We start from the raw sequence: 26,561 nt of genomic DNA on the forward strand, positions 1-26,561 counted from the left end.
GTAGAGATCTTCAACCCTTTTGTGAGTGTTGTCATAACGTACCAAAGAAGCTACAACCAAGTCTTCACTAACCTTCAACTGGCTCTTTAAGGTATGCTTTTCATTGTTGTCATGTTGACGTGGTTCATTGCCTTGCAGTATCGTCTCCGTTTGTTCCTTCAATTCCATGTCATGGACATCGGGAATATATGGTTCATCACCTCTCTCAAAATCATAGGTATTCTTTCCCTTGTTCTCTTGATTTATATGTAAAGGCCAAAGTGTTGCCATGTTATCATTTGCATATAAGGTCTCATCATACAAGGACCCCGATCTGTTATTACTTCGTGTGCAACCTATCTCATCAATCTGCCTGTCAATGCTAACCTCCCATTCACCAACATAGAAACTTACACCCTACGTAACATCATCTATTGGATCATGAGAAGGCTGTAAATCAAAGGCGGTTGATAGTTCTTCTTTTTCAAGATCCTCTATTAACTGATTTTGGCCTATTGGAAATTTTTCATTCAAATTTTTGCACTGGTATTTTTCAAGAAGATCCTGAATCAAGTCAAAGTACTTTCTTCTTGCCATATCGGTCTTATTTTGTTGCTCTAAATGAAGCTCAAAGTAATTGCTGAACAGTAACTCATTTTGAACTCAAATATGAAGTTTCTGATAATCTTTGTAAATGTGGAGTATTTCAAATCTTATATCCACTCATTGGGGCACCCATGATCCATAATATTCAACTCTTTCTTCAGGATTGCTAACACTCATGAAGGGTCGCCTATTGACTATTCTTGTTTTAGGCCGTGTAGAGATAACAAAAGAGGTTGCCACTACAACAAAATCATGCTTCTCGAGTATTCCATTTGCACCTTTATTATGTTGATGATTCAACATGCTGCCTGAAATGGGTAATATCTCAATCGCGTTCCTTTGATATGTTTCCCCACCTGTATCGAGCACGTCTTTAGCTGGGTAATGAAAACAAGAATGTGGGAATTTGTGACTGAAACCAAGTTGCTTAGCTATTTGAAGGCAACAAGGATCACATTGCAAATATAAACTGTTGTCACTCACAATAATATCGTCAAGCTCAACTCTCACAAATTGCAGCTTCCAAAAAATAAATATTCTCCTTGAGCAATATTCAGGTCTTCCACCGCTATCTAGCTTTTGTTGATTTCCAAGTCTTTACTAATCCACAATCAGTAACTTCTGCCCCATCGGGTACGTAATACTGAATGTGTTGATGATAAAACTAATGCCACCCAAAACGACATAGCTCATGCATAGGTACAATAACTACAAGAGCGGAATATATTTGTTTTTGTAGTTATTGTCTTCACCAACCAGGAATATAGTCGACATTTTAGGTGTTGTCACACACCTGTGAATGGATGTTTCTAATCACAACACAATTTAGAGGTCTCTTATATCAAAATTGGCATGTATTGTTGTCCATGTGTTATCTTCAGAAAAGCTTCCTCCAAGGAAATGGATAGAGATCACCACTAGAATTGGAAATGACTTCCAGATTTTAATCCACTAACACATATCATGTTGTTAGCTCTACCTTCACCTTTCCAGAGCAAACAATGATGAATTATATTGTCTCTGATATACGCAGGGGGTGACTAAATATGTGGGCTAGTATATAAGCAACTGCTACCACTCTTATCACAGCTTTTGTCATGACCTCTTCAATTTTCCTACGTAAAGCAGTCTTGGATTTATTCTCAACTTCTTCATAGTGTAAAGTTATGTGACTTGGCCCTTTGCATTGAATACAAGATGCCTTTGAACATTCACTATTTGGACATTCCAAAACCCGTACACCTTCGTCTACTTCACAAGGGAAATTGCAAAATGGACAATACACCTGTAAGCTTCTTCTCGTTGTGTAATTCCAATCCTCTTTAAAATTTATATTCTGTCAAATATAAAGTGGGAGTCGTGACATGTATTCCTTACGTTTGATGAAGTGACTTGTGTCATTCTTCAGAGCACCTCAACAAATGTATAATGACAAGTTGCCTATCGGTTATTATCCACTTCTATGGACCCCACACGACAGATAACTATTTGAAAAGTGAATCATGGCTCTTATTAAAACTTATAGATTATTCACCACTCCGTCCAGGGCATAATAACTCATTATAATTTGTAACGGCTCCGCAACCTATTGCAATGTTGGCACGCTAGTATTCAAGAGGGTTGTCAAAACCTGAGTTATGGAAATCTATCCAAACAATATTTTCCCACATTGCTTTGACCGTCAGGCTTCCACGTTAAACTGGATAGATAGAAATGGTGCTGTGATAGTCAATATTGGCTCTAAGTAACGTTCCCGTGAATAACTCCCTTGTATACAGTAACTGCTTAGTAGACTGGCGAACTTCTTAATATACTCCATCCTGGAACTGGTGTTTGACGTGAGAAGAGTACAGCTACCGCTTGACTAACATTCTAGTTTCTTCTTCCTCTAACCGCTGCTTACTGTCATGGATGAGCTTATGATAACAACACTGGCCCCCAAACTATCAACATTGCAGTGGAGTCTTGTTTGTTACCTACTGTTCCTGCTGTGAACTTGCACGCACTTGGTATAGATGGTGAGACTAGACACCATACAAATTCGGACCTCTACTATGTCGGCCATCACTTTTCCTATTACCTCTGCCATTACTCGTCTACTACGCACAAGGATTGCCTTATACTCGTACCTTCCTTTTGCGTTTAGAACATTCACTATTACTTGTGATCCACTTGAAATATGTGACCTCCTAAATGCCTCCAACACACGAGTGTAATGCTCTCTTTTTTGTGTGGCTTCGGCTGTGGTTATCATTGCTCCCAACTGCTATCAACTTGTATTCATGACAAACTAATAAGCAACCTGTGTGTTCCCGACAAATCATGGTTATCCCAGTATGAGAGTTTTCTTGTTCAACCAATTAGCTCCGAATATTATCTTCATGCCTTCGCTCATCATAGTCTAGAGAAATCTCTACTTTATCTTGCCGCCAGTGAAAACTTTAAATATATTATGTATTTTCCACTTTCGCCGATATCTCAATTTTTTGTTTCTATGCTTGGAGTCTGATTCTCGTATCAAAACTAGCTGAACCTGGATAACGTAGACCCAGTCTGGAGGCTACACAAATATTCTTGTTGCAATAGACTAGTTACTTTTAGCTTCTGATCACTAGACTCCAATTTTGTCATCCAACCTTAGTCTTGCATTTGCTATCCCATGATATTGAAAATGGTTTTTTGAACTTTAAACTGAAACTAAAACCATCACTCTTATTGCAAAGCGGTATTCTAGGAGTGTTTTACTTTAAATATTTCCAATCTTACTGTAGATTTGTTGTTAACAATCATTTTTGAACATACATCTCAGAAAAAAGAATCTCTCATACATTTTTGGGTTTTCAAAAATGATAAATCACTTTCTAAAATTGTGTTTCACAATAAACTCCTCAATGTTAGGAATTTAATAAAACTTCTCTGTTACCTTTAAACCTCATAGGACAACAAGATACATCGGTTATGATAAAATTTCACAAGTTGGCAGGAAGACCAGGTCTGAATACCACTGAAATATCCCTAACCGGATATTTGCTTGATTTCCATTTTAACAGTATATTCAGGACTGAACATTTCAGATATATTTCGAACACAATTGAAACCAGGTAGGAATCGCCAAAGATATTTGACTAGCTTCTTCTTGAATATAACATTCAAACGTAGGTATAGGTAAATCTAATACAATAAAACCAGAAGATTCTTCACAAGATAATAATCTGTTATTTCCAAAATAACATTCAAGATTCGAGCATATAACAATGCATTACAAACCAATAATACAAAAACCAGCAAACTCTTATACTTCTAAAAATGTGTTATTGCATCATACAACAGCAATACAATAACCAACACTAATAAGTCGAATCTTAAATATAGATTTACAGTCAGATTGGAATAATAGAATAAGACCTTGTAAGCGCATATGAAACACATGAATTAATGTCTCCCCGGACAATGGGTTTGCGTCCACTGTCTGCTAGCATGAGGGGCTACATCCTCAAACTGGCTGAAAGCTGAAGCTTTCTGAAAAATTCTCACAAGAGAGAAAACTAAATTGAATCATAAATCAAGCATGCCCTGGAGTGAGCCTCTTTCCCCTTTTAATACACAAACTAAGACTCTTTGACTCCCCTCTGGCTTTCGTCCTATTCCCTTGTGACTCTTCAACATCCCTCTGGCATTTCGTCTTATTCCTCCTTGACCTTTTGCCCTCTTTATAACATTAAATTGACCTTTTAATAATTTGAGTTTACGCCCTCATAGTCAATTTTAACATTATATAAATAAGACTTCAATATTTCTAATCTCCCAAAAAGGGGATATTACATTGCCTCTCCCTAACAAAACCAACCTATCCTCTTAAGGATCTATAGTGAGTGATTAAGGAATAGGCTTTGATTATATGTTAACATCATATGAATAATGAATAATTATAAATATATAGAATTCAATGTAATTGATGTATATATATTTCTGATTTCACAATTATAACTAATATTAATGTTATGCATGTATATATACTAGACCATACATTGGCCCTTCCTCCCAATAGAATTCATATATAACATTTTGCATATAAGTATTTAAACCACAGATATGTAACAGCAGAATTTTCTGTCACACAATGCTTGCCAGTAATGTAAATGATTCATTTCCTTTCGCATCTCTTCCTTGTGAAGAGTATCTAATATATTTTATAGTCACTGATTCTTCCACAAGAAATAAACAATTTACTAATCTCCTCCCTCATCCCAATCCATAGTCTGATTGCATGAGGTAGAATACCTTCTTATATCTTGTACTTGAATATGATAGGTTGTGTTTCCAATAGACATGTCTATGTCTATTCATCAATGCTGTTTCTTTGATGGGTAATCGTACCTTTCCATATTATAACTGGATAACTAATTTAATCATTGTCTTCCGAAAAAATAGACTGCTGGCAAGATGTATCTTCATATCGCTGATTTAATCCTTAGTACAGATTGGTTTGAATTTGGTTTGTCTCCTTGCTTGTCAAGTAACAATGTGCTACGTTTTAACTTGATATAACATCGACAAATTAACTCATTGTTTAAGGATTATAATATTTGCTATTGAGGATTTTGTCCTTTCACTAAGCATACTTGCTATTGTGCCCAAGATACGGATTTGTGGATGATAAATAATAGTCAATACTACAATTATCAGTGTTTATATATAGCTTGAATAATTTTTGATTAACATGATAGCTTTGAAAGCCTTAGTTGATTATGTATTCTTTGTTGCTTTATAATCAATATTGTAATTGCTTTCATCAATAATCATCCCAGAAATCAATCCTTCAACAATGAATCAACTATCCCTGGTGATTAAATCTCCCAGAATAACTATTGATTTATCCGCTTTAATAAAGGATGCCTGATAAATATGTAATATACAGCAGGTGCTGTAAAAATTCTTTGATGCCAGAATATACTAAATGCCAGAATTATTTAGATGTATTTGAATTGTTAATTTTTGAATGACTCCAATATTCATTAGGAGATTCTGCTTAATTTGAAACATAAACAAAAAGCATCTGCAGATGCCAAAAATATTTGCTATACCTAAATCTAGAATAAATGGCAATAGTCTTGTAATTATATTATACTATTATTTATTTATTTTTATATTTAATTTCATTATTATTGTTTATTTTTAAATTTTACTTCAGAAAGAGAACATTACACTAATGCAAGATTAACACATTAGAGCAGCACATGAAGGTATGCAAATGATTATTTTAATGTTTCTTTTATTTGCAAGAATTGTAGAAGAGGTTATTTCCTGCTTATTCTAGGATTTTCATCCATGTTTGTTTTGTTGAAAGTGTAATCCTTGTGTGAATATTTGTTGTAGGATGCATTTATTGAACAAGTTTTTAATTTGTTGTAGAAATGTTTTAGATGTGCAAGGCATTATTCATGATGCCACTCATATAGATTATGACAGAACAAAATAAATTTTATTTTCTAATATAAAAATAATTCAAACTAGGGCAGGATATACTATTTAAAATTATTCACTTTAGAGTATATATCATCAATAGACAGGCTGGCAAAACATTTTACCAACTTGATGAGTGTTTGCTCAATTTACAGTATGCAAAATGTATTTGATATACTGCAAAACATGTATGTCAAATAACCTTTGAAATACATCTGTGTTTTATCTACTTGGTTTCAAACTGCCTTTTTGTGTAACATAATTTAAATTCTTTGGAATGTCATACACCATTATGAACTCAAAGTAATGTCACCTTTATTAATTACCTTTATCAAACATCGTCTATGATTTAAAATTCGAAGTCTGAAAATAATTGAAACTTAGAAAACACACCTTATATGTGTATGATGCAAAATTTTTTATCTGCCACACAATTCTTACTTTTTTATTTTGCTAAACGATAAAATAAAATCAGTTTATTCACTGAACTAAATTGTAAAAACAACAAATGCTGGTGAAATTAGGAGGAACTTTGAATTAAAAGATCCTCTTTGAAACACCTAAAGAGGAGACACAACACCATGCAACAAACTTGAGATCACAACAATATAAACAATATTATATCACACATGGGTCCACCAAGAATTTTAAACTGGGCATGTTGATCATAAGTGCCCCATTTACTATTAGGCTGTAGCTTGAGGGACTAGCAATAATTATTTAAGAAAATGAATTTCACTCTGCAAATTGATCAATGATTATAACATATATTTTAGGAATTGTTCAAAAAAGGGAGTTACCAAAATTACCAACAAAAAGATATTGGTTGGTAGGAGAAGCACAACAGGATGTTTGCATACAAAGGGCTACAGAGTTTAACCAACATTGGTCTACTGAATTGAAGTTGGGAGAACATGATTGCCGACATTATACAAATGGTAATTATAATTTCTTTCTCTAATTTGAATTTTCTTTCTCTAATCTAATAGCAATCTAGAGCCATATGCATTTGTTTGATCAATTTGAACATACTAATGCTTTCATTTTGAAAACATGGAAGCTCTTATTGAGCACATTATGGGCGAGCATAATGTATTGGGACGCCTAAGGAATACAATTCCAGATTAGCTATTACGTGTACTCATGAACTGCCTTTTCTGTATTCAGATTGTGTTTTTGGCATTCTTACAGCTAAGGATAAAATTATATATTCAGATATTTCTTGTATGCCTATTGTGGCAAACAGAATTTTATGTAATATGAAAACTGTAAAAAATAAATGAATTTCGCTAACCCAAACAGTATTATGTTTTAACTAACAATAGTTTTATATGATGATACTTTATGTTTTATTTTAATTATAACATCCACGTGTGAAATGTTAAATGGAGGTAACCAATTTTTTTTTCAAAGCATACTTGTTTGTACTGCACGAAGTAGAATTTTCTGAATACCTTTTTGAAGGCAAGCATATTAGATAGATATAGATTAGGAATAAAGAACAGATTTTTTTGTCAGAATTTTAAATTCTATGGGCTTTAACCTACGTATTTAATCATCTCATGATTATCTCAACAAGTAGTTATTAAAAAGAAATTTTCCTCATATATGGAAGTAGTAAATAGAAGGGAATGAGACACACTTAACACACAAGTACCACTTGCATTCATTTCTGAAGATAGCCAATGTAGGTCATTTGTATTCAAATAACACATTTATATAGAGACGTGTTGGTGTGAAAAGACCCTAGTTTGTGAAAGTTACAACACCAAGTACTAAAGAAATGTAGACAAATTAAAACAGGTTTAAACACAAAGTGGTTAAACCCCAAACCATTGAACCTAGTACAAGTAACCTATTAAGGGAAGGGCTTCACAATGGTGAATGAAGTTACCGCAAATCAAAGGACATGATAGGGAACTTATCATATGTTTATAGGAAGGTTTTGAAGAGCACACTGAAAATTCTTAGAGGGGGCAAGGTGAATGAGTATTTTAGACTTTAAAGATTATGAAACCTCATAAAACATAGGGAGAGAAAGCATTAAGACTTTAGCACTGCATTTGATATGGAAAACCCTTTCAGACAAAAAACCACGATGCACAGTAGCTTTAATTAATGATATGGGCACTGATTTAGACTACATTAGTGAGCACCAATTCACAACTATCACCAACTTTTATAGAGCACCAACCCTCCTTGAATCACCAAATCTGATCAGCCAAGGCACCATCCTCAATTTGAGCACCAACTCAAAAAATAAAACACTGAAACAAAAAAGTATTTCCTTACAATCAGCCCTTCGATTCCAATACAAAAATTATACAACACCCTAGTTTCATACAACAACAAAGGTATTAATAAATATATGAACTTGTAGTAGACCAAACCGAATACATAAACTTGTAGCAAATTGAATCAGGAGACATTCTTCACCTCATTTTGATTTTCCAGTTAGTACGTGCACATCTCTCAAAAATGATACATAGCATGAGAACATCCAACAATAAATTAGAGAACATCCAACACTTAATAACTGAAGCCAAATCATGAAATAGAGAAAAATAGAAAGTCATAGTTGTTAATGTTGTAGCTTCAGTCACACGGAATTAATGTAGAGGCAATTCTTCTATGGTTATTGGTCAATCATCAATTAGACAATCCCTCTTATGTCTACTTATATATTTATCAGATATATTATATATTATATATTATTATATATATAATATAATATATAATATATTATATAATATATTATATAATGTATATATTATATGTATAAATATGTTATACATTAATATTGTCTAATTAATGATTGATTAATTTATTACCATACAGACATGTTTCTTTTATAGATATTTATATAACCTTCAAATCTGCATTTGGAACACACATAAATAAACGACAGTGCTTAGTACATTTGCAAAGATCCTTTTACTTAACATGGTATTAGAACCATGCTTCAAATGCAAAAAGATGATTAAAGACATGGAAGAAAGATTCATTTCACATATTTGCAAGGAAACTCCAAGACGTAATTAGAGAAGACCATGTCGTGTAATCTTTTGTGGCTTGTCTTGTCATTCACACAAACAAATTAAGAAACAAAGACCAAGACATAAATAAACGACAGTGCTTAATATATTTGCAAAGATCCTTTTACTTAACATGGTATCAAAACCATGCTTCAAATGCAAAAAGATGATTAAAGACATGGAAGAAAGATTCATTTCACATATTTGCAAGGAAACTCCAAGACGTAATTAGAGAAGACCATGCCGTGTAATCTTTTGTGGCTTGTCTTGCCATTCACACAAACAAATTAAGAAACAAAGACCAAGACATGTCATTTCTATTACAGGAAGGTACTGAATGAAAGAGTGAAAACCAATACAATGGGGCATATAGAGAGAGAAAGAGTCCATTCAAAATGAAGTGATAAGACATGATCTACTACCAAGAAATCATTCTAAATTGGTCTTGTTATCGATTCACTCAGGCTGTCTAATATTTATTGCTCACCTCAAACAAAATAAGTATGTCCAAACACTACACCAACGTATAGACTACTTAAATGTCAAAACTTATGGGTTGCTCGTTCTTGTTTGTCACAAAGATCAGATGAAGGGTTGCATATGAATGTCGCACAATGGGATGGCTAGACATTGTCTATGTTCATATTTGAGACTGTACATCCCATTAGATGGTTTTGATGTCTTCTTTTTGACCCAGATGCACATAGATTCAATGCAATATAAGAGCAGTTTTTGAATGTGTGTTTGGATGTGATGAGAATATCAATCCCCATGCTCAACTCCAAATTAGATTGGCTCGGGTCAAGGCTACTTGATACCAGATCGAGCTTCGCTAGATTCATTGGTAGAGTGTGAATGCCATTAAAATAATGATCCATCGAGCCATGTGGGAAATCAAAATAATTCAGGCCTCACTTGTATTATTTTCATGACTTCAGGATTTGACATCCCAAGCTAAGGATTAGATTGACGTCGCTAGGGACTAGAAAAACCATTGATAACTCAAGCATGAAAACATGGGTTTTCAAATGAATTAGACATAATGCATTTATTAAATAAAATACTCAAGACTTCCTAATCTCAAACATTAGGACTCAGTTAGTTTGAACAAGATTTTGGCATTGACTCAATGCCGATATACAAAGATATTATTCAACAAGGAAAGCTCAGAGAATAGTTCAAGGCAATTAAGAATGAAACCAATAGGTGTGAACTCAATAGGGCAATTAGTCAAGTCTAGCCAGTATGTTATTCTTCCCGCAATGGTTTTGATGTTCAATCATCAACTGGTGCAAAAATATTGTTACTGTATTAACCTACTCTATATTCATCACAATTGGTCTTGTTCCTGATACCGATTAGCTCTTATTCCAACCACCTTCACACAACTTGCGTTTTGAATGGGAGATCAAAACCTCACTGGATTTGGTTGCTTTAGTAATTGATATCACTGTAACTACTATGCAACCTGTTAATGGTGTTAGATACATCTGTGCCCAACTCATGAGGCTATCATTGTCGTCGGTAAATATTGTGTAGCCGACGGGTTGATGTCGTCGGTAGAAACTATGTAGCCGACTTGGTCGTCGTCGGTGATTTTGTACTTTGTAGCTGACGTCGTCGGTAAATAGTTTGTAGCGGACATATTATGTGGTCGACAGACTCCTTTGGGAAGGTTCGGCGGATAGTATTTATATCCCGTCTGGGTACATTGTAAATCATCTTATAAAGCATAATGTAATGTCTTTGGCATATGCGAATAACACAAGGAGTTCTGCTGTTCGTGTTCATTATCTGTGTGCGTTTCTCAATTAATTTATGTGGTAAACAATCATTTGCAGTGCACAACTTCTGGACTTGTGTATCAACTCAACGACCTCAGACTAGCTGAGAATATGACCTCTGGGCTGTGAGCGCTCTCATACATGCAATATTTTCATAGCTGAGTGGAAGTTATGTCCCATACACCATTGACTCCCTTTTCCTTATTATTGTGATGGTAGATGTATCCTAGAATGAATCTGTTCGACTAGGTTTGGGATTTCATCCAGACTTTGAAAGCCAGAGATTTCCATCTCTACACTAACTTACACATGGGTTGCTAGAAAATGTGTTGAAATGTAAACAAAGGTGGATGCATAATGACTGTATGGAGAAGTCTCTATTCTTTGCTCCTTGTGGAAAGTACTCTCCTTTGGCACTTTTTGGTGCTTGTATAGAAATAAAGGATCTTAAAATGGAGAATAAATTGTTAAATATTGAGGTTTTTCATCCAAATGTACAAATTCTTAATGATACAGAACTATGTACAATCTTTAAAGGGCCAAGATATGGAAGATGACTTCAATGAAACAATACGCACGGATGACAACCTACAAGTACATTGATGATTGGGAGGGGCTAAGAAAACAACTATGATGATGCAATTTATACCTCAAATAGATAAATTGCTGGACATCTATCATAGATGGATAACTGTTGCGTAGAAACTCATCAATAATATCAAGATCTACTACATATACACTGCAGATGGAAGTAAGAATCATAAAAAGGATATGATTAAATCAATAATCATTGTTCTAATGGAGAAACACATTAATAATGAAAGGTCATAAGACCTATCCCTTCATAATGTAATTTTTCATTTTCATTCCAACTTAGAAGACATTCAATTCAACCACTCAAGGGGATGTGAAGTATTAATTTTGACTAGAACATACAAGGAAATGGAGTATTAAATCAATAATCATTGTTCTAATGGAGAAACACATTAATAATGAAAGGTCATAAGACCTATCCCTTCATAATGTAATTTTTCATTTTCATTCCAACTTAGAAGATATTCAATTCAACCACTCAAGGGGATGTGAAGTATTAATTTTGACTAGAACATACAAGGAAAAGAAATAAATTCTAACATGATTGACAAGCATGACATCAAAGTGAGTTATAATGAACTTACATCTAATGTGATGGATAGGACAAGTTGGTATATGTTGATCATTACACAATAAAGTTGGAAGCACAAGAAATGTTACATAAGAGGAGTTATCCTCTTTGAAAAGATATAATATATGCTTTCTTCTTTTTTCTTTTAAAAAAAGTATAAGTAAAAAAAGAGAAGAGTGAGAAATGACCTTTCAGAAGGCCTCAACTCGGAAAGAAGAAATTCAAAATACTTAAAGAACCTCTGTAAACTATGAAGACTTCCTACTAGTTTCTACATCCACTTGGATGAAGAATCCCAAGTCAATAACCATTTCAAACATAACTAAGAACTTATCGTCATATTCCAAATGGAAGGAAGCAGATATTGCTAGAACGTGCATCAAGACAATGGAATTTGGAATAGGCTAATTCGAAGCATTATGTATTGCTGAGAGAAAATAATTTTTATCTGCATATACTTTGGACTGATAGGGCATTTGAGGCATTTGATGGTAATTTCAAACATAGAGTTGATGACTAAGAAAGTTAGAGGTTAATATTGTTCATGGATGATTATCATCATCGGACTTGATAGTGATTGAAAATTCTATAAAACAAAATGAGTGGGAATTTTACATTGTGGGGGGGATAATAATAACCAATGTTCCATTTTCTATTTGAACCATCTTTAAAGGAAACATGTTAGAGAAGGGACATCATTAGAGTTCCAAATTGAACTATTATTTGATTTGATGCATATGGACCTTCATTGGAGTAACTTGTATAGATAAGTATTTATTACCCTTAAATATTTCATTTAACTACTCACTATAGTCTCTCTTATTTCTATATGTGCTATAAGAGCCATTGCCTTAATCTTTTCCTTTTCTCTGTGAACGTTCTTGTAGGAAAAGAAGAGGGAGTAGACCATGTCGAGATGGATTCTCTAGTGAACAAAATACTTATTCAACTAGGGAAGGATGACATCACTTACTGCCAGGAGATTAGAAGGATGATATCAGTTTTAGAGGGAATCTGACATTCCATCAAAAGCAACCTTGATCGAGAAAATCAACAGACTGAGAGGGAGAAGTTCGAGGAGCAATTCCTTTTAATACATTCTTCGTGAGAGAGAAGCTTGAGGTGAAAGCCTTGTTCCATCCTTTAGGGGCAACTATGGTGGACCGCCCTCTGACTTGGTTTATGGTGAATATCATGAGAGTTGCTATTTTGCAAATGTGGATTATGTCATGAAAGGTGACGATCTTTCATTGATGTATCTATGAGGTTGCTATTGTAAGGTGACGATCACAACAATGACTTGACCTGTTATCTTGATAACGAATGTATCATGATAGTCTACATTAAATTGTTGTGCCGAAGATCATAATACTTGTCATGATGGGGATCTTGACATTTTGATTACTTGTTATTTGATAGACTGCTTTCAATTGTTGTCTCAGAGTGCCAGAGATCAAATAAACCATATCTTTCTAAGATATAACATATTCTTTTGGTAGGCATTGCAAAATTGATGCTAGTGGACATACCAAAACAATATAAGTATGATGAATATCATATGGTTGATATTTCTTGTTGAATTATACCTCGGATGATATTGAAAGATAACATCTAAGTTGATATCCTTAAATATGCCATTCTAAGAATATCATATTGAGATGATTTCTCTCTCTCTATATGCTTGAGAGCATAATTTGTTCTATAACAATCCTCTCTAGCTAAGAGGGAGTGTTAATGTTGTAGCTTTTGTAATTTTCCTGTCACAAAATAAATAATAAATCAAACCTTTGTTAATGGGCTGATTGATTTAGTATATCTCGGACCCATTTTTATTTAATTGTTTCTATAAGTAGGTGTAGCCCTTGGCTGTCTTTGTAAATCCTTGGGGAAGTTTCCTCGACGGGTATTTAAGCACGGCATGTAGGTAGTAGTTGGTATGTGATTTGGATTATTTCTTTGTATTGTGGATTCCTATTGGAGTTTAGTATTGTTTTCCATTTCAGAAGTGAAAGATCTCCCCTATTTGGTTTTCTCCGGTTTTGGTGGGATTCAACCCTCACCCTATTTCGTCGATTATACTTCTTTGCTTTGGATCTGGCAAATCCGAAACACCATTCTTGTCTAGAATATATTTATCTGTTACTATCTCAATATATTTTGGTGTCTTCTATACAGTTTCCTTCAAGTTGTCAATTCCATTCTGGAAGTCTTAGCGATAATGAATCGGAGAATCGACACCGTACTGCATCCCTTTTGTAACCGTACGACCTCTTACACTACACCCTACATCTCTAATGTTGCACGACATCTTCCTTTCTCCACCATACAACACCCCAAGAACTACCATACGACCCGCATCATTGACCGTATGGCCTCCTGCAATATCACACCAAACAGTGCCCCCTTAAACTGTATGGCCTTGTCTTTTGATACGATATGGCTGCACACCCACCCCCATCGTATGACCCTGTCTTTTGATACCATACGGCTGCACACACCCCTCCATCATACAACCTTGCTCCCCACCGTACGGTCCTATTAGTTTGCTACCATACAACCACCATTATCCCTCACCATATGGACTCTAGAAGTTACTCCTAAGTACAACAAAAGTGGATTTTGAAGTGCAATTTTTGGCACAGAGAAAGGACACCCTTGGTCATTCTGGGAAAGGAAAATTACAGTGGTATCAGAGCTAGTGATTATGCTAGCCTACGGAAGTGAATGCAAGTTTATACCTAAAGGAGAAAGCAAAATAATCTTGTTGGGAGAATGGTAGATCATCAAAATCCTACAATAGAACTCATGAATCTTTTAAGAGAGCTCAGTAGAAACCAAATGCAAATCAACGGAACCCAAAGGCTTATGCAGGAAACACTACAAAAATTGGCCAAGGGAAAGACAACATGAGAACAAAATGGGCATAGCAATAACTCCGTTTTGGGAAGGACAAACTTTCAACCCTCTCGCTCTCGACCCTTGATACCCATCTTCCTTCTAAGGACGGAAGCGCCACGCAAAGAAAGAGAGCCTACTTTTCAGGAAATGCAAGAAAAAATTCGAGAAGATTGGAGGAACACGAATATGGAAGGTGATATATCTTACAGAGACTATGTTGATGTAAGAATGAGATATTCATGTGGGGGAAATCGTAGTTAGGAGAAAGATCGGAAAGGTAAACTTATCACCATTTGATGGATTTGGAACCATTACCACACATGCATGGGTTCTGAAGGAAGACACCTATTTCCAACTCAACTTGATGCCCGAAGAGGAAGCAATCAAGTTCATAGCACTCTATTTGGAAGGAGTGGCGCAAGAGTGGTGGCACCATGGATTGGTCACTCTTGGCCACGATCAAGTAACCTCTTATGTCGAGTTCATTGAGAGACTCATTGACTAGTTCGATGGGAAGGATCCTGAACTAAACTTGAAAGATCTAGCTTAGCTAAAGCAAATAGGCATAGTAGACAATTACATCACTGAGTTCCAAAGCTTGTCAGTACTAGTCACAAACATCTCTGAAAGACGTCGAATTGTGTTATTCATGGATGGGCTGAGAGAATCTTTGAGAGGCTGGATTAAAGGGTTCAACCCGTGCGCACTCAACGAAGCTATTAAGAAGGTGCGTGACATGGCCGCATCATCTTCCAAAACTCATGTAGCCATGCCAACACCATCCCCACAAGAAGCCAAAGACAAGGAGCCAATTCAAAAAAAACCTCTATTGGATGAAGACTCTCAATAGGAGCTTTGGAGGAAAAAGCTCTGTTTCACGTGCAAGGAACCATGGGGACCAGGTCATCACTGCCTTGGGAAGGGAAAGATTCATTACATTTAGGTGTTTCCTGATGACGAAAAAGGACAAGTATCTATAGTGACTGGTGAAGAAATTAACTAGCAGGAGAGAATAAATGCCTTGATACAAGTATCTTCAGGGTTCGCAGCACGCTTCACGGGAAACGAGTCACAATCATGATTGATCGTGGTGCCACACTCAATTTCATCTTTGGTCACTAGGAAGGGCTTGCACGCAATAGAGCATGGAGGAACCTTGTTACCCTGCACTCATGTGATCCCACGGCTAAAAATTTCCATGGGAAACTATACCCTGATAGGTGATTTCTTTGTTATAGTTTTGGTTGATACTGATGTCATATTGGATATCCAATGGATGGAAACCCTTGACCACTACACCCAAAGTTTTAAGAGGATGAACTTTTCATTCGAGATGGATGGCAAGAAGGTGCTACTAAGAGGAATGCCGAATAAAGGATCAAGGGTAGTAACAATCAAGAAGATGGAAGCCGTTTTTAAACATGATATGATCCTAGACATTGCAAGTAAAAACATGACAGTCAACACTTTACCCCATTCCTTGGATAATTGGTAGGCCCATCTATTAGTCGAGTACTCCAAGAACACTTTTGCATGTCACTTGATGGATGGGTATATACATGATGAAAGATACCAAGCTTCTGATGATATCATTTACTATGGCAATATGATCTACTTGGTACCTAACTCGAAGCTGAAGAAGTTGATTACAAAAGATTTCCAAGAATCGGATTTGCATTTGCTTGAGGACAAGAAAATTTTGGGACAGAAGGATTGTAACGATCCCGTCATAAAATAAATAATAAATCAAATCTTTGTTAATGCGCCGATTGATTTAGTATATCTCGGACCTATTTTTATTTAATTGTTTCCAAAGGTAGGTTTGGTTGTCGACTATATTTGTAAACCCTTGGGAAGTTTCCCCGACGGATATTTAAGCATGACATGTAGGCAGTAGTTGGTATGCGATTTGGATTATTTCTTTGTACTACGAATTCCTGTTGGAGTTTAGTATTGTTCACCATTTTGGAAGTGAAATATCTTCCCTATTTGGTTTTCTCAAGTTTCAGTGGGATTCAACCTTCACCCTATTCTGTCCATTGTACTTCTTTTCTTCGGATCTAGCAAATTTGGAACACCGTTCTTGTCTGGAATATATTTATTTGTTACTATCTTAATATACTTTGGTGTCTTCTATACATTTTCCTTCAAGTTGTCAATTCCATTTTGGAAGTCTTAGCGATAGCGAATCAGAGAAGCGACACAGTACTGCATCCCTTTTGTCACCGTACAACATCTTACACCACACCCTACATCTCCAACATTGCATGACCTCTTCCTTTCTCCGTCGTATAGCTCCCTGAGCACTACCGTACAACCTGCATCATTGACCTTACAATCCCTTGCAATATTACACCAAACGAATGCCCCCTTAAACCGTACGACCATGTCTTTTGATACCTTATGGCTGCACACCCACCCCCCACCATACGACCCTATCTTTTGATATCGTACGACTGCACACTCACTCCCCCATTGTATGACCTTGCTACTCTCCTGCTGCCCACCGTACGGTCTTGTTAGTTTGCTACCGCACGACCACCATTATCCCCTCATCATATGGACTCTAGAAGTTACCCTTACGCACAACAAAAGTCAAATTCAAACTGCAATTTTGGGCACAGAGAAAGGACACCCTTGGTCATTCCAGGAAAGGAACATTACAGCTTTAGTCAGATTGAATTGGCGTAGAGACAATTCTTCTATGGTTACTGGTCAATCATCAATTAGACAAACCGTCTTTTATATATATATATCGATAAGAGGCCAAAGCCAAGATTATTTAATATGTGTTGCGATTAGTTATTATTATTATTTATTTAACTCAAGTAGATTCAAACCCAAGACCTCGATAAGAGGCTCACAATTATTGTTGTCTTGTAGGGTCTTGCCTATATATAATATATATAGATATGTTATATATTAATATAAATATTGTCTAATTAATGATTGATTAATTTATTACCATAGACACATCTCTTCGATGGATATTTATATAACCTTCAAATCTGCATTTGGAACACATAAATAAATGACAGTGATTTGTACATTTGCAGAGATTCTTTCACTTAACAATATTCCACAACAAAAACTTCCACTACCCTTTTAATGAACTAGCTCCATCATATCTCCCCTTAGATACATAACTTCCCTAACAAGTTGTTCACCTCGATTTCGACATCACAAATTTGAGGCAACCCTAAGGAATTTTCTCATGGATTCGTAGGCGCATCCTCTTTGTTTTAATGCATCGATAAAGTATCATAAATATGCCTCATTATCCCCGAATTGTGCTCTGTATTTCTCTATCTATGCATTTCTTTTGAAGGTTTCCATTGAGTTGAATCCCAAATTGTTTGCTAGTAAGAGTTTTTCTTCTCTAACCGTACACGCTCGATTTTTGGTTAAATCTATCGTCTCATCTTTATTTTTCTTTGTGTTGTAAATAGTTTGTGGTATTGTTTTTGCCTTAGGTGAATAGCCATTGGAATTCTGCTCGATTCGAGCTAACTTAGGTCCAAATTAGAGTTGTCTAGCTCAAGTTATAAGGGAAAAAGTGAGGTTTTTTAGGTTAACTGCATATTTTTATTAAAAAATCCTATAAAAGTGGGTTTTTTATTGGCAATTGCAGGATATAAAGTTATATTTGATATTTAAAGTAGATTTTGTGGTCCATTTTAAAATTTCAGCTCATTCTGAGTTGATTTGACCATAGTTTTTTATGTTTTATGAAAATAGCCTTTTTCAAGACTATTTTTCATGTTACTTTATTAAAAACTATAGTCAAATATTAAATATTATTACATGAGATAACTTAAGTGCATAAGTGTGATTTTTATTTCATATTGTATATATCCACATGCAAAATACTTAATCAAAATCCACTTTCAATAAATTCTAAGTCCCAACGTGATTAAAAGTGTGCTTTTTAAATGTGATTGCATATGTGATTGTGTTTAAAGTCCATTTTTAACAATTAAATGCATATGTGTTTTTAATCACCATTTAAAGTGGGTTTTTGAAACCTATTTACATGTAAGTGGGTTTTTGAAACCTATTTACATGTAAATGTTAAATTAAAACGAGTACTTTATGCTTTTAATTAAAAAATGTGTTCTTTAAATCAAAGGCAAAAGTGGTGATTTTAAGCCAACTGCATATGTTATGAACACATGTAAATGCCTTTCCAAAATGCGTTTTCCTCTGTAAGGCCAAAAGTGGTGATTTTCTATTATTTTGCATGTGTTTGGTATATACCTTCTAAAAACACGTTCAAGACTAAAGTGGAAATTTCTAACCATTTCACATGTTCAAAAGTCCATGCATTTGCCTGCAAAAGGTGTATTTTTGTCTTCATGACATATGCTGGCGATTTTTCTTGACTTTGCAAATGTTTTTATACATGTCATTTCCCTTTAAAAATGCATTTTCATTCATAAAGCCAAAAGTGGTGATTTCCAAAGGGTTTGCATATATGTTAAGATGTGTTGATGAACTCTAAAAGTGCGTCATTGACTAGAAGGGCAAAAGTGGCATTTTTTAATGCTATTACATACATGTTTTTGCTCTATAAAAACGCATTTAAAGGCAGGGTTTGAACAGGTCTACTTATGGTGTTGATTTTTTTGATGCTATACATGTTCTTGGCATATGTGTTTGCATTCAAAAAATGCATTTTAACTTTCAACGTCATTTGAGAAAGTTTTTGGGCATATTGTGTGTGTTTTGGGTCCCCAAAAGTATGTTTTAGTATTAACAACATATTGGCATATGCATTTGCCCAAAAAAAGACCCGTTTTTACTCCAAGTAAAGACATTTTTGGAGGCTTTTAGAAAAGTGGTGATTTTTGAAGGAAATGCATGTGTTTTAATACATGTGTCTAATAGAAAACAGCCTGTCTAGGGCACATTTTTGGTCAAAAACTTTTCATCTCTTCATGGATAATGTTTTCCAATCACTTCAAGAAGCATTCCAAGGTAAGTATTTTAATTTTCAGCTTGTTCTTCATCATTTTGCAAGCTGTTTCCCAAGACGTCATTTTTATGTCTTTGCATTTGGAGTTGCTAAGTCAAAATTTGTTCCACATTTTGGGCATTGCATTCTCTAACCATATCCACATGTTCAAATACAAACCATGTTATGAGGATTTCAAAATGTAATTAAATCTTGGCTTTGGACAAATCTAAAATCCGAAAAGCTCTTGGATTCTTTTCAGATTTGCTCAAGATTTGGACAAGGATTTTCCTTTCTCATTTTTGGTGGATTTGAGGTAATTTTCCTTGGTTTTTTTCTTAAGGCATTTGTACATATTTGTTTGAGTGTTCTTGGATGTCATTGACATTTTCATTTTCAGATTTGCACGTTTTCTATTTTTGAAGTTGTTCCTTCTATCTTTTTTCTTCTTTTTCAATTTGCATATGCAAGGTCTCATCTCACTTGCATACGTAGTCAGGTATAAAATCATATTCTAAAAAGAAAGATAAGTTTGCGTTTCCCTTACATGCAAATGCAAGTCAAAACCTCACCATAATCCATTTCATGTACCTCCATATGGCTGTCCTATGGTTGAAGTCTTTCTCATGTGTCTGCTGTGGAATCTCACATTTTGCACTTATTTAAACATGAGGTGTTCAATGTGTTATTTGTTTTTCTCCTTGTTCACTTAGATCCAAACTTGGTGGTTGCGTATGTAATTCATCCTAAAAAGCATGTTTTAGGGTATTTTACTCACAATTTAGCCATTCTGAGCTTGACCCATGTAATGTCCCCTCTTTAGTTCGACATGACATTGATCATGGATTTTGCCTATTCCAGACTCTCGTAGGCAAATGGTGTGGAGAGAGAGTCAATTCTGCGGATCAGATGGTCATATCTTGCTTTTGAAGAAGTGTTAAGAGGTTATATTTTATTATTATGTGTTATTGGGGCCTACATGTTATAATTTTAAGTTGAGTTGCACTTTTTATTTTATAAAATTACTTTATTATAAAAAGTGCATTATAATGAGATTTTATAAAGGATGTTTCTAGAAGTTCCAGAAAAAGTGCATTATAATGAGATTTTATAAAGGATGTTTCTAGAAGTTCTAGCAACTTCTTAGAAAAGTGAATAAATAGAGGGCTGGGCCTCTCATTTTGGACATGCTTGGATTTGAGATTTCTTCTACTTCTTCCATTGTGGAGCAAATTTGTAGTCTCTTGGGTCTGCAAATTATTTGATCTTTGGGAACGAATCACTCCCTTGGATTGGCGACTTTGAGGGTGTGAAATATCACCTGAATTGTTGCATTTGAGGAGTTGGTAATTCAGCCATCTCATTTGGACTTCATTGAGATTCAGTTAATAGGGTTTACTTTGGTTGGAATAAGGGTTTCAGTTGTGCCCTAGCATTTGTGGATTGATTAACAGGGTTTGTAGACACAGTTGTGCATTATTTTCAGACTGCCAGTCCAGGGTTTGGACCCACGTTTTTGCTCATAACTCCTAATTGGCTTGACGGATGAATTTCATATTTTAGGGGGTTATTCAGCAACCCTAGGCGCCCAGATTTATTGCTTTTGGAGTGACAAAAAACGCTGCAATATTTTTATCTAGCAGCCGTACCAGGCCGTACTTGTACGGTCCTGTCAGTTGGGCAGCAGCAGCAATTTTGTGAGTTGGTTTGGGGCAGATTGTGAGGTCTTCGTGTGGCATTAATTCAGCATTCATATCCGGCAAAATTGGAGCTATTCCAGCCTTATTCGGTTACATGCCAACTGTTTGACAAAATTCCTAAGTCCAATTTGAGGGTTTCAGTGGCCTTTATAGTAAGGGTCATTACAACCCATTTGTTCATTCTTTGCCCTCATTCATTTCATCTATTCTCCCTACACAAAGCTTGCCTAAAATCCATGTTTACACATCAAAAGCTTTCCGTGGACCCTCATATCATGATGTTCATACACAATGGAACTTTCATGTGACAGTTGCACAGGCACACCATTTGGCAATGTCAAGAGAAGTTACACCAGCAAATGGGAAAGAGACTACTGCTGGATTGAATGACATTCTCAAGTCATTCAATCATCAACTCGAGTTGCTAGATAGAGATCTTGGTGCCTAGAACAACATGACGGAGATTTATTTGGACATCTTGTGTGAGTACGAAGTTATCACATCTATTGATGTACCATGATTACACACATGTGATGACCAACAAAGAGAAAGTTCTACAAGGACTTGTAAGAGATGCAAAGGCAGTAGTAGCAAGGACAACTAACCAAGGAAGCATGATCAGAGGGGCATTCAGAGGGCTATCATGCGAAATCATCACTAAAGATAACGAACTCAAGAATCAAGAAGATGTTCTCACAGAGTTCACAAAGGCCATCTGCTTATAGCTTGAAGTGGATGACTTCAACATTTGCAAGCTGGAAGTATCCATTGAAGAATATGCAAAACCAAATGGAGATTTGTAACAAAGAGATATCTAGAGCAGCAAGCATACTCAAGAAGGTTACAATGATCTCGCAACACACCGGTGAACCAGATGTTATAGGTGTACGTGAGTCCATGTGGAAGTTTGGAGAGCCGGTTGATACCATGTGAATACTTCAAATCAGATTTTCATCTGCTTGAAGTAGAATAGCATTAGGACAGTTACATGTAAAGAGCATCTATGTTATAAGTACATGATAACATGTACCTGTACAACCAACCTATGTAGTTAAGTTGCAATCGCATTAGGCATGCAACTTTGAATAAAGTCAAAGTAGTTAGAGATAAGTCAAGGTGGTTGAAGTAGTTCCTCTTTTTCCTCCACCATTCTCTCTCCTATTTTCTTATATAAAGGAGAGAGCTCATTGTATATGATCAACTTTTGGCAAGGCAAGAAAATTCTGCCAGTTTATTTGTGCACTCTAAGACTTTGTGCTTGGATGTAAATCTAAATTGCTATCAATAAAATATGCAACTTGCTTTCAAACTTTGTGTTGATTCAAGGTGTCATGTGATGACATTTTCTGGATATTGATTGCGATTTTTGGAGCTTTTATCAAGAGGGATATGAATTTAATCTTGTAGACTTTGAGTTGCCTATTACATTCAGAGTCAATATTATTGGCTGCAATTACTTAGAGCTGAAGACTTTGGGCTTTAGTTGTAAATGTTTTTATTAAATTTGAGTGTATCCAGTAAGAGACTTTGTACCTTATTGTTTGTTCTGTTTGAATCTTCATTCGAGGCAAGTGCAGGAGACTTTGAGTTCCTTTTTTTGTTTCACAGAATATAATAAGTAAACTGCTGCCCCTGGTGTTGTTCTTACGTCAATTTCAAGGTAACCGGTATTATCGTAGCAATAAGGCACCTTTTTGTTAAGTTGGAAAGTTAGAATTGTATGCAAATCATTTCTGAAAAAGAGGAATTGATCACGAGAAACATCCTTTTTATAATTTCAGTTAGGTTCCTATTGAAGCCACCTACAGTAAGAAGAGAGCCTCCCCTATTGTGGAGAGGAGAGAGAAATCTCATGAAATGTTGCCTAAAGTCACAATTTTGTAAGTCATAGTTAGTAGCGTACAAAATTTTCAGCCAACACAAACTCCCCTTAGACTTTTTTGATACCATACCATTCCGAAATCATGTACCCATGTACGCTACTACACTACAACCCACATCTTAGTCTCTCCAATTTGTCACTTCTTCATACGTGCTATGTTTCAAACGTTTCCTCTAAAAGACAACTCTGCTTTCACCACTAAATAATGTGTTTTCCATCAATCTTCGCATTGATTCCTTAATCGCAAAACATTAAAAAGTTCTTGTCTTTTTGAATCTATGATAAACACTCAATTTCTATAATCCTGATGTTTTTGCACACATGCTTTACTGTTCACTTTAGTGAATCAAGTAATCAAATAGAAAATTTTGTTAATTCCTTATAGCTAGATTGGATTCTAGCATTTTCAAATGGAATGCCAATTTAGAATAATGGCTGGGCCATAATTTGTGTATTGCTTTTCAAGTTAAAAGTTACTTATTAGAAAATCTTAATGGGTTGGGCCAAAGATCGAAATTCCCATTATAGAACCTTGCATTTATCAATACAAGCTGACCTGAGTCAAATTTGTATTTATTAATTCAGGCCGACCTGCATTAGTGTAAAGCATAGGCCAACTTGACTCCTCAAGTCTACTCATTCATATATATGGGAGGCCTCTTTTCATAATCCATTCACTCATGTTATTCAATCTAATTATTATTTGCTACCTACAAATTGAACACTGTTAACTGGGAAGTGAAGGTTGCTTTCTACAAATTGAAGGCTGCTATTCTCTACACACAAGCGATCCAAACCACATTTGGATAATGTGTGATCTATAGACAATTATAATCTATGTCAAGCCTTGATATCCAAAGTCTTGATAATTAATAGGCATCAATCGGATATGTGAAGCCATCTGTGATAGCAATCTGGTTAATATATATCAGAAATTCAAGTATCATTAAAATAATGATCTGAGCATTGAAAAACATAAATGATTTGCTTTCCTATAGCTATATGACAATGAACTTGATGACTTACAGAAGTTCTGAGATTGAGATATAATGTTCTGATTTGCTTCATTGATTGGGGATCTTCAACAAATCTGATAAAAGCAATTTATTGAGGTCTGTAACATTAACTTTAAGGCAGTAATAAAGGATCTAAATTGAATGTTGGGTTTTTTCCTCCGAGAGGGAGGTTTCCTAGGGTACATATTGTGTCATTGTGTTCTTGCATTCTGTCTTTAAATTTCTATATTCTTATATATTCAAGTCATTTAATCTGATGACTAAAATTTAACATGGTATCAGAGCCAGGCTCGTACTAACCGATGATCAGATCTAACCATATTTGTCTAGCTCCTTGTTTCTTGTTTTTTCAAGATGGTGTTAGGTTTTAAGGTAGAAGATAGACTGGAAGGAGCACTAAATTTCAACTCTTGGAAGGTGCAAGTTCATTTTGCATTTGGGTAAAATTAATTACTGCAATTTGTGCTAGAAGAAGAACAAGTTGTACCTACAGATCCAGATGAGCTTAGTAAATTCAAGGACACTTTTCAAGCCAGAAAGATCCTAATAGATTCAGTCAAAGATCATCTTGTTCCTGTCACTTCCAAGCTGTCTACAACCTGAGAAATGTTCAAACAGGTGGAAGGATTGTATGCGATTAACAACATGACAAGAGCACTTACATTAAGAAGATAATTGCTTCAAATCAAGATGGAAAAGGGTGAATTTGATGGTGTTCTTCATGAGGATTTTACAATTGAAAGATCAAATAAGTGTCATTGATGGTGAGGTGATGGATAAGGATCTTGTCATGCTTGCATTAAATGGTTTTCTGCACTCTTGGGAACCATTCGTTCAAGGTCTAAGCGGAAGAGGCACACTTCCTATATTCAATCTTCTTTGTGCTGATTGTATTCAAGATGAATCTAGGCTTGCAGCAAGAAGAATCAAGACTTCTCATGGTGAAGAAAGTCAAGTCCTTGCTACTCAACCAATCAAGAATAAAGGTAACCCTTGGAAGAAAAATAAATTCAAAAGGAACAATAATTTCAGACGTCATGATGCCAACACCTCTAGGAAGAAACCAAGAGATCTATCTCATATCCAATGCTTCAGATGTGACAAGTTTGGTTACTGTGCCAAGGAATGTCAAGCTCAACTCAGTCAATAAGAGGCAAACTTAAATGAAGTTGCCGACAAGGAAGATATGGAAGATTTTCTCTTTATTTCTTCTTTATCAAGTAACATTCCTACTGATAGTGATACTTGGTTGATACATAGTGGAGCATTTAGACATATTATTGGTTAAACGATAAACTTTCAGATCTGATTGAAAATGAATCTAATCTCGATGTTGTCATAAGTGATGATGCTCAATACTCTGCTAGAGATTTAACACCTCTCTTAATTTAGATTATGGAATTTCCTAACACATTTATAATATTTTGTTTGTGCTGGGAATTAAAAGAAATCTAATCTCTATATCTACTCTAGAAGATAAAGGGTATTGAATTGCATTTTCAGAAGGAAGAGTGTTTGCATGGCCTAAGAATTCCAACATCAAATCAGCTCAAGTAATTGGTGATAGGTTTGAAAGTCTCTACAAGCTCTCCGTCAAACCATTTCAAGCTCTCATTCATGCATCACACGAGTCTAGCGATCCATGGCATAGAAGACTTGGATACCTTCACTATCAAGTTCTTCCTATCCTTGAGAAAATGGTTAAAGGTATGCCTAAACTTAGTTATATTCATAATGATGTATGCAAAGGTTGTTCAATAGAACACAATACTAAAGGCTCTTTTCATAAAAGGGAATCTAGATCTAAGGCAACCGGCTCTTGTTCATTCTAACTTATGTGGTCCTATGTTTGTTTCATCTCCTAGTGGATTTTTATACTATGTAGCCTCTATAGATGACTTCTCTAGGAAAACTTGGATTTATTTCTTAAGGCCAAAAGAATCTGATGAAGTCTTACATAGATTTAAAGAGTTTAAATCCTTAGCTGAAGCCTTATCTAGGAAAAGAATTAAAGTTATTACATCTGACAATGGAGGTGAGTACACCTCGGGTAGTTTTCATGACTTTTGTGTAGAACTA

At 35.3% G+C, this 26,561-nt stretch overlaps 1 protein-coding gene across 2 annotated transcripts in view; it reads left to right on the forward strand.

The window, feature by feature from the left end:
- Positions 1 to 7,406, forward strand: part of LOC149576816 (PTB domain engulfment adapter) — a 52,759-nt gene extending 45,353 nt beyond the window's left edge. Inside the window, exons 3-4 of one of the 2 annotated variants that reach the window (XM_089822271.1) lie at positions 6,825 to 6,986; positions 7,109 to 7,406. In XM_089822271.1, coding sequence (XP_089678397.1) covers positions 6,825 to 6,986; positions 7,109 to 7,176 — 230 coding nt within the window. In that variant the 3' untranslated portion in view covers positions 7,177 to 7,406. The remainder of the gene's footprint in view (positions 1 to 6,824; positions 6,987 to 7,108) is intronic. The other variant, XM_089822363.1, reaches the window with a different exon arrangement.
- The last annotated feature ends 19,155 nt before the right edge of the window (positions 7,407 to 26,561 follow it).

Source organism: Cupressus sempervirens, chromosome 1 (assembly GCF_028749045.1).
Source record: "Cupressus sempervirens isolate cs-2001-9-10 chromosome 1, ASM2874904v1, whole genome shotgun sequence".
NCBI classification, from domain to species: Eukaryota; Viridiplantae; Streptophyta; class Pinopsida; order Cupressales; family Cupressaceae; genus Cupressus; species Cupressus sempervirens.